Raw genomic sequence first — 10857 nt, 5'->3', positions numbered from 1 at the left:
TTCTTCCTTTCACCAAAAATTCTCTGACAGGTGTAGGAGGAGAGAGCTGCTTTTTGGTTCCTGGACACTTAGCGCCAAAATAAACATGCAAAAACCATATTAATTAAATCACTTCTTGGCCCATTAGCTCTACAGTTTTATTTGCTAACTCTTACAACTGAATTTAATCAATCGCCATTAATTAGTAACATTTAAGACTCCAAAGGAGTTTTGTTTTCTCAGATGTTATTATTTGGACTTACAGCTCAAATTCATATTTTAGTTTATTAAAATTGACCCTCCAAAATGTTTCAATCTCTTAGAATTTAGAGATGGATATTTTTATCACACTTCATATCAGAGTTTTTACTTTCCATCATTTTCTTAAGGAAGAAACAAGTAAATGGCTGTGGTCATTGGTGAAGCTATTGTCAAGATATGTTGTACAGTAATCATCCTAAATCAGCATTATTTCATTCAAATGTGTAATTATGAAAAGTTGTAACAAAAAGTAACAGACAAAGCAGCCTTCATTATGATTGTTTCTGTGATTGTCTTAATGCTTATCTTCTTTGTCATCTCAGTCTGAAGTCAGCTTCCTGCTCCGCCAGAGTTCTGACACACAGGATGTGGTTGCAACACTGTGTGTTGTACAGTAATAGACCGCAGAGTCTTCAGATGTCAGGCTGCTGAGCTCCATGTAGGCTGTGCTGGAGGATGTGTCTGCAGTCAGTTTGGCCTTGCCCTGGAACTTCTCATTGTAGCTAGTACCTCCATTATTAGTATAAAATTCTCCAATCCACTCCAAGCCATGTTCAGGCCTGTGTTTCACCCAGTTAATATAGTAGCTAGTGAAGGTGTAGCCAGAAGTCTTGCAGGACAACTTCACTGAGGCCCCTGGTTTCTCCAGTTCAGGACCAGACTGATGTAGCTGTACTTGGGAGAGGACACCTGTGAAGAAAAGACAGAGTAGATTGTCAGAAACATTGTCACCTCAGTCCCTATCTTCTTCTCAGGTTTGGTATTGGAAACCTCTTACCTGTCATTACTGACAAAAGGAAGAGAATGACACAGCTACATCCCGTGGTGTGAGCCTTGTGTGCTCAGTGACTATAGAGAAGACACTGATCATATGTTGTTCTGGGGTTGGACATCCCTGTATTAACAAAAATAGACTAGGTAATTTGCATATTCAAGAACAGGGAACTTCTTAAACAAGGACAAAGTCCAGTTTGAGAAAGTGGTGGGGGACACTTGAGTCAAGCAACAGGATGGTGACATTTAAGTCCTAATCCTGTCTGAGGAAATGCATCAAACACCAATCTCTCAGCTCTGCAGATGTTGTGGGTGTAACATCAGATTTCAATAGATTTCTGACCTGTGGCAGTTGCTCCACTTTGTGACTAGTTTGTCAGATTGATTTACAGGTGGTTGTGATGATGGTGGTGGTAACTGAAAATTTCAAAATTTGCTAAATTTTGAGACATAACAGCCTATTTTCAGATATATACATTTAGTATTTGCCATAGCAGAAGGTTGCATACAAAATCTCAATGAAATGACCTAAAGGAACATACTTCAGAAATATTCATGCATTGATGTTTTAATGCAGCATTATCTACCATAACTTATGGAATAAACATCATGTCTGTCAGCAGATGACTGCAGCAAGAAAACATGGCTATATATGTGATAAGAAGGGAATAAGTCATCTGAAAAAATAAGGAACCTATATCACCTTTAGGAAAATCTATGTAACTGCAGATAACTGTATTAAGTAAGATTATATCTGAAACACAGATACTATATGAAATACTAGGCAGTTTTATATATTGAATAAGTATACAGAACTATTTGTGCAAATATCTAACAACTTAAAAATGAAACTGTCTATCAGAATATAGCAAAAACAGGTGTGTCAAGAAAAGAAAGGGTACACATTATAGGGGAAATATGCACAGTGTAAAATATGCAGGTATGAAAATTCTGAAAGTATGCAAAATTATTATTTTCAATTTTCAAAATAAATTTTTCATTCTTTGACATTTTCAATTATGTATGTAATATAGTGTGATCATGTCTTTCCCCAACTATGTTCCTCTCACTTTCTTCTGACCTTCTAACAAGTCTCTCTTTTGTTTCATAAAAACAGAGTGCTCTCTTTATACACTTAGGTGTTTCAAACCCTAGTGCTGAAGGAGCCTCTAGAAACCTTATCAAAAGTGATTCTACTTTTATCATCACTCATCCAATGAAAATAAACCTAAAGCTTGGTGTTGGCACATAAAGAGTCCCTCCCCAACATATTATAATATTTATTAAATTTTCGATTCTTCTCTCATAAAGTATATCACAACCAAAGTTTGAACTCATCCCACTCTCTCACCCATACTTCTGCTCTCCCCCAGATGCACCACATTCTGCCTTCCCATAGAAAAAATGCAAGCATTCCTGGAACATGCATGAAATATGAATGCTACAATAAGACCAGGCCTATACAATATCATCAAGCCTGGATGACTCAACCCAGTAGGAAGAAAAGGATCCTGTAATTAGGTCGAACAATCAGACAGGCCCTGTTCCCAGTGTTAGTAATAGCAAAGTATGCCAAGCTATTCAGTCATTATAGGTATGCAGAGGACCTAAGTCAGCCCCCTACACGATCCCTGATTTCTCCGAATAGCCATGAGTGCTCGTTAGTTGAATCTGCAAACTATGATCTCACAGTGTCTGTGGGTCCTTTGTTTTTTGATAAATCTTCCTCCCATTCCTCAACAGGACTCCATGAACTACACTTAATATCTCGCTCTTAGATACTGCATGTGCTCCCATCCATTTCTGAATGCAATCTCCCTGGTATCAATGATGATGATTCTGCTAGGTTCTGTTTACAGAACACTCTCCAGGCAGAAAAGTAACTGTAGATCGATGTTATGTGGCTGGATTTTAGATCTTGCATGGTTACAGAAGATATTCAGCTCAGAAAAGCTGGTACAATGGATAATATATGTAATCTATGAAGTTAACCCTAGCAAAGACTCCTGGTAATGGGGGACATAGAACTGGAAATGACCATTTCTTAATATTTTTTTTAAAAAAATGTTATATTGTGTCCTTTGTGAAAGCAAGGCACAAATACATCAAGATGCACATAAGAACCTTGGAGGACAGCTTATGAAAGTTAATTATCAGTCTTACCAAATAGATACAAGCAATTTTTAAAAAAATACTGCTAAGTTTACAAGTAAATATCTTTACTTGCTCAGCTAATTCATCAGATCTCATGCTGTAATGTGACTGGCTCTGAGGTCTTGAGCTGGTAACTACATCTGCTAAGAGTTCATATATATAGTAGCTATGTCAGGTCCTTAAGACAGCATTTCATGACTACCCACTCCATATTCAGGTTCTTAAATTTGACACCATCTTTTTTTGTGAAGGTCCCTGGGTTTTGTGAAGGTCCCCTGGGTGTAAAGTGGATACAGATGACTCATCTGTGGATGAGCACTCAGTCTTCCATTTTTAACACATTGACCCGGTATGAATGTCTTCATTAATTATTACCTATTCACAAAGAAGTTCTTATGAACATGGCTGAGAACAGGACTGATCTATTGGGTGTAAAAATAAATATTTATGGTGCAATTTAACAACATGACTATTAGCAATGCAACTAGGGTATGGTCTACTAGGGTCTATGTTACCCCAAGCCATGGGCTTTTGTGCATGTTTATCTGGGATAAATATTTACAATGAATCAATCAATGAATATAAGTAGAAAGCAGTTAATCATCACATAACTGTCAATCAATAGTAAGTATAACTCAAAGGAAGGCTGTTTTGAAGACTGCAAGATCTGATACTTTATAAGATCATTGATATTATTTCTCCCCATGCAGACTTCATAACACTTTCCTACACTAGTAAAGGTAGTCTGAAGAAAAAAATTCTTATTCAGTTTCTGGTTTGTTTCTCTATTGTGCATAAAGTCCTTAGTTCACAATGAAGTGCATATTAATAACAACCTTAAAGTTCTATTTTTACCTCAATTAGAATGACTATGAACAAGAAAATAAATGATAACAAATGAATACTTGGATGTGGAGAAAGGTGAGCCTCCTTCACTGTTGATGACAGAGTACACTAATGTCCTGACTTTGGAAATTTCACTGAAAATATCAAATAAAACTATGTTGTGCCCTCCAAGTATATACTCAATTGAATCCACATATTACTATAGAGACACTTACACATCAGTGTTTATTATTACTCTGTAACAGCAACTGGGAAATGGAATCAACCTAGATTTCTAACAAAGGGCAAATAAATAAAGAAAAGGTGGGACACATAGACAATAGGATATTACTCAGTGGTAAAACAAGCCTGAATTGTAAAAGAGAGAGAAAAAAAAACTGGAAAAAATATGCTGAGTGAGGTCATCTGGGTCCATGAAGACAAACACTTCATGATTTCACTTATATGTGATTCCATAATTTGAACACTTGCTTTGTAGGTTTAATTTGTAGAAGCCAAGTGACTAGAAATGGGGCCTTAGGGCCTGAGGAATTAAGGGAGAAGGTAAAAAAACAGGGATAAAATGAAACCATAGGACAGGACCCTGGAGAAAGAAAGTCTCAAGCATGAAGTGGTGAAATCAGAAATTGGTGTAAGGCAATTTAAAATTAGGGATGATAAGAAAGCTTTGTGTAATATAGGATCTTGCAAGAGAAGTAAAAACTAAAGATATAGATGACATGAAGTGTGTGTTGCATGAGAAAACAGATTGATTGCTTATATAGTAAAGTTAAAGTTAACTGTGGAAAAAAATGTAAATTACCCTTGTTAATTCTACTTAATAGTGAAATGATGAACAGTTAATAGTTCACTTGTTCTAAATTTGCAGTTTTCTTTGGTTGACAATATTTTTTGTATTCAGATAATAATGTGATGATAAAAAATTTATGTCAAAAACAACAAATTTAGGAAATCTGCAGGCAAATCATGTTATGTACACAAGACTTGTAGTTTAGTTATTAGTGTTCTTTCACTGGTCTGTTCTCACCATGAACTATGTTTATCTGGGTTATTACAGAAAGCTGAGTAGAAAGCACTAAGATGAGCTTTGAATTTTATTTAATCTGTGAGCCTTAGAACAGAGGTACCTGCCTGGGTGAACAGTGCTTCTTTCCAAAGACATGAGTTATCAATTGAACATCTCAGTGCCAAGTTAGAATAACTCTCTATGAGTTAATGGTCAGGAAGGCCTGACAGGAGGCTTAAAATCAGTATGAGGTAACATCACTGTCCTTAGCTGACCACAATAACTCAATAGTTAGAATTTATTTCTAGGAACAATTAAAAACTCAAAAGATTATAGGAGCTAGAGCAGATGGATGTCTTAAGGAAAGTATCTTCCAGACATAACAGTACTGATGTAACCATGAACCTACAGAGTTTGTGACAGCACATACAATGCTTGCAAAGATTTCATCCACATGGTATTCCAGTGATGGCAGAGAGAGACACAGACACAATTTCAACAACTGATATTTGCTTACAGGGGAAGAATTAGCTTTCTGTATTTGTATATATTTTCTGTCATATCAATTTTTGGTGCATTTATTTCAGCTATTATGTCTTTGCTTAATATTATGGTTCCCAGGTAGAAAATTTTATGAACTTTTTGATTTTGTTTGTTTTGATTTTGCTCTCTGTCTCTGTCTCCTCTCTCTCTCTCTCTCTCTCTCTCTCTCTCTGTGTGTGTGTGTGTGTGTGTGTGTGTGTGTATTTCTGTGATGTTTATATTGTTTTAATCCTACTTTTTAAATCTTTTTCTGTTTTCCTTTGCTTTGTTTTGCCTATGTGTTTGCTTTCTACAGGGAGAATGAACTGCATGGTGGGGAGGTAGAAAAGATTTAGGAGAAGTTAAAAGATGGGACTCAGTAATTAGAATATATTGTATGAAAATTTACTTTAAATTATACAAAAGCAAATGAAAACTGAATAAAATAAACAAGAAATTTTAAAACTGTTAAAATTTTAATAAAGAATCTTTAGCATGCTTGAGCATGAAAACATTGCATGTCAATTACAGCAGGTGTAGGTCAGCTGTTTGATTTTAAGTAGGAAACCACAAAGGATACAGAGTCACCTCCACACACACAAACATCATGTTTCTACTTCGTATTCTTAGCACCACTGTGCCCTCTTCTGGTTCTGAGGTCCCCTGCAGTTTGATTTGTCTTGGCTTACACTAAGGTTTCACAGTCTCCCTTGGGCAGCAACATATCCCTTCAATTTCAATGTTCACAGAGCTCAGCTGAAGGAAGAAATCTCTCAGATTTCTAGGAAATGCTGACTGGATATTTCAGAGACTGGTTGTAAATTTTGCCTTTATGATAGTCAATGTCCCTCTCAATGTCAGGCTCCCCTTGTGTGGATCCAGCTCTAGCAGTTCCTGCTTGTAATACATAACTAAAGGACAGAACTGCATCTTTGCAGCTTTCATCTGGCTACAGCTAGGGTATAGAAGCTCAGTTAATCTTGATCTCAGATGTAGTCCCCCATGTGTCCATGTATGAATTCCTGAGGCACTCAGATACAGAAGTCAAAAGAAAGAGAAGGCAAACTTGTGGTACTCAGAGACCAGTATACGTATAGAAAGGTTTATGTCTCTCTGTCTACCTCTCTGAGTTCAGGATCCTCTTATTCTTGGATAGAGAATGTATTAGTAAATGTTTACAGGAGCTGAATATTTTCACAATGAAGTATGAATTTGGAGGATACTTCCAGGTATGACAGAACCCAAGAATACTACACAGAATTTTGTCAATATGCCTGTTTAAAGGTCTGAAATGTAACTACACACATCAACACATAAATTTATGCTAGAGAACACCTAGATATTCATGCATGTTTTTTTCTAACTTCATTTGTATCGAACATTGCACGAGATAAGCAACTTTAACCAGTCAATTGCATGACTTCTATCACTATTTATAATTGACTTCATGTCATTGGGTGTTTCAGTTCATAGGACACCACCCTCAGAACAACATGTCATTATAAAAAAGAAGAGTTCTCCTTCCAATTTTGTATGTTGTATGAACATATGTTGGCATTTTGCCTTTTGTCAGGTCTAAGAGGTGCCTATAAGACTCCACTTTATAGTCTAGCTTAGTGGGATACTGATGACTATCATGCATAACATTGTACAAGAGTCTTTGTCTCCTTAATCCATATGGGTTCACTGAGGCATTCTCAGCCTATAAAATATATTCACAGATTTCTGAAACCTGATATTGTTGAGAGATGTTCTGAGAATCTGCTCCTAACATAAACAAATGTATGTATTGCAATATGTGCTGATATGATGCAATGTTGTTGAAATATGCAAGAGTTTCCAAAAGTGCATGCACACATTTGGAAGCATGGAGTGCTCTTTTGTGTCCCAGCCAATCAGATCTGAATAATCACACAGAGACTATATTAATAACAACACTGTTTGGTCAATGACTCAGGCAAATTTCTCCCTATCTCTTATATCGTGAATTAACCCATTTCTATTCATTTGTGCATTACCACAATGCTGTGGCTGGCGTATTTCTATATTGACAGCTACATGGTGTCTCTTTGACTCTGTCTGCTATCTCTATACATCTCTTCTAATCTGACTATATTCTGCCCTGTCATGGAGTGAAGAAGTTTCTTTATTAGCCAATGGTAATGAAACATATTCAAAGTACACAGAGAGGAATCGCACATCATCTCCTCTTTTCTGACTAAAAGAAATATTTTAATTTTAACATAATGAAATTACATATAAAAACATTATCAAGCATGAATTATAGTTACAATATTTTTGTGAGTTTAAAATTCTATATTTATCTTTTATCATAATAAGAAAAACATTAATTATAACTATTTCTCTTCAACTCTATTAAAGACCCCAGAAGGATATAATATTACATATGTAAACAGGAAGTACGTTCAAGCAACTTTTCAAAGATCTAGAATTAACAGAGACATCTCACTACCTGGACAGTCGCCCAAAGTTCTTTTGTAACATTGGGCCATCCACCTTCATCCTACAGGGCCATAGTATCCAGCAGACTTTTCCATGAAGCAGGAAATTGAAGATCTTTTCTGTCTTGTAATGGCAAATTCCACCAGATGATTTCTTCTGTGTCCTGCAGAATGTCTGACAGACTCTTTCATCAAACAAGAACTATGACGGACTGTCTCAATGTTAGGCAAGTTCAACAGTCATTTCTCAGTGGGTCAAGCATGCCCAGTTTATACAGCAAAGAATCAAGCAGTCCAGGCAAGATTATTTTCTTGCCCAAATGACTAACCCTGTCATATTAAAGCAAATTCCATAACAAGCTTCTTCATTGGCCATTAACCTCTTTGAAGTAATTGGTGCTGCCAGAAGTGCCATGTCTCACTGTTGAGAAAAGTCAAAATTCTTAAAACATTTAAATGCCTTGTTCTATAGATCTTTGAAGTGTTGTAGATTATTTATCTAACTGAAATATATCTCCATATATCTAGAAAAACTAACTAATGTGACAGCAACTTTAAATATTTTAAATGACTGTTAATCAATAATTTTCAGTTATACATACTTTAAAATGAGCTTCACAAACACAATATATTACAAGAACAGAAATACATATGCATAGTTTAAAAAAGTTGACTTATTTGTATCAGTAGATCAAGATCCAAACCAATGTAAATTATTTATTTCTATATCATATACCTTTTATTTTTAAAAAAAGGGATTGACTCTAACGATTATTGATTTATCCCCAACCCTACTGAAATGAAAACAAACATTTATAAATAATAACTTTGGTAATTTAGTCATAGATTTCTCCAAACTGCTTCTTGCCTTTTGATGGGCAAAATATTTTTATGGTTGACACAGAATTTTCAAGGGGTCCTATTTAATCAAATCATGTTAACCTGGAAGAAATTCATAGGTTATCATCTTCTGTGGAAACAAAGCAACAAGTTTCTATAGCAACATTTTCTTAGATACAAATTTTCAAGTTAAGATACATTTATGTTGGTTTAACTTAGCAGTCCCCCCAAACAAAGGTCTCTCTGCTGTCAAAAATTTCAAAGAAAACACAATACTATTCATAATTCAGACTCTTTGTGCATATTCCATCTTTAAACAGCTTGATTTTCATTACTCCTTTTATCTATGATTTTCTTGGTACTCTTTAATATTAATTTTACTGTCTCTTTAAAGAATTTATTTTTTAAACCTACTTCTTTTTATAGCTAACTATACTTTTTCTTCTTTTTCTCTCAAACCTATGAACATTTGTTAAAGCACACTGTGACCTGCTCAGAAGTTTATTATAGTCTGAATCTTACTTTATTGTGCAACTGTAATCATTTTCTGATGAGAAGCACCATTTTTAAAATGCTAAGTGATTGTGGCTAGGATCAGATCCTTGGCCCTAAATGTTTGTTTTGTCTAGTCCAACATGGTGAGGAATGTTCACTGCCAGCACCAGGAGTCACACATACTGCTCCAGCTTCAGCACAGAAACTATATTCATTACAACACTGTTTGACCTATCATCTCAGGCTTCTTTTTAACTAATACTTACATCTTAAATTAACCAATTTCTATTACTCTGTATATCACCATGAGGCTGTGGCGTACTGGTAATGATCTGGCATCTCTCTCTTTTAGTAGATACATGGCATCCACCTGACTTGCCTACTCTATCCTTATATCTCTGTTTGGATTTCCTACCTTGCATCATTCTGCCATCCCATAGGCTGAAATAGCTTTATCCATCAACCAATAAAGCAATACATATACAGAAGGACATTGTTTGATGATGTGGGTTTCCTCTCTGTATGCTAGGATTAAGTTTTATTGCCATTGCTTAACAAAGATGCTGCTTCATCCTATAGCAGGGCAGAATATAGCCAGGATGGCTAATGGAGAATGATGACAGCCAGAACCTTATCTGGTAAGTTGTAGCCTCATGGCCATACACAGTTTAATAGAAATGAGTTAGTTCAAGATACAAGCAAGAGCTAAAAATACACTTGAGTCTTTGGCTGAAATTAATTATAGTTGTAATTAGTATAATTTCTGTAGGGATATTTGGAGCCGGGTGGCCCTGAAAGCTAAGAGCAGACTCCAGACCTACAAAATTGTCCCCAATGTGGGGCAACAACACCCACATAGAAACTGAGAAGGCTTATAAAGATTCTAGATGCAAAATAACAGTTAAGCACAACTTCTTCATTAACCAATGGTAATAAAACATATTCATAGCATACAGAGTTGAATCGACACCACTCATTGATTAATATCATTCTCGTCCACCCATTACTTGTGATTTATTTCTCAATTAACTTCTGTCTGGTGTCTGGTTTCATTGGCCATAGAGGGAGAGCAGTTCCTTGTGCCACTGTTTCTATGTTTGATGTAACTGAACACCACTGAAGGACCTTGGCACCACTTGCACTATTCCTGAGTCCCTTTGTAGATAAGTTTGCATCTGAGGTATGGGTCCTATGTACTCACTATGATTCTCTCACAGATGATTTCATCATGGTTTCCTGAGTGATCAGATAGCACAGTTGATACAAGCACAAATTTAGATAAGTTTCTGGAGCTGTCTGGGATGTCTGCTAGGTAATTTACCTGTGGAGGAGGTTACACATACCTGCTACAGTACCTTTGTTTAGAACATAATGAATCAGTATCTGTATTACTATTTATGGAACACATAAACTGTACAATTAAAGAAGAAATGTTTGTGAAGGTTTATTAAATGTAGACCCAATACTTCTATAAATGGACAACCTGATGACACAATTAGATCACTGAAAAGCATAAAA

General features: G+C 35.8%; 1 gene segment (V, D, J or C); it reads right to left on the bottom strand.

Moving 5' to 3' along the window:
* Positions 1-544: 544 nt before the first annotated feature.
* On the bottom strand, positions 545-1130 carry LOC148120345 (immunoglobulin heavy variable 1-84-like). The segment is given in 2 exon segments: positions 545-930; positions 1019-1130. Coding segments are annotated over 2 exon segments (378 nt in total).
* Positions 1131-10857: the final 9727 nt, after the last annotated feature.

The sequence above is a fragment of the Myodes glareolus genome, chromosome 11 (genome assembly GCF_982192425.1).
Source record: "Myodes glareolus chromosome 11, mMyoGla1.1, whole genome shotgun sequence".
Taxonomy (NCBI): Eukaryota; Metazoa; Chordata; class Mammalia; order Rodentia; family Cricetidae; genus Myodes; species Myodes glareolus.
The sequence above is the reverse complement of the archived record's forward strand: the minus strand, read 5'-3'. Positions and strand labels throughout refer to the sequence as shown.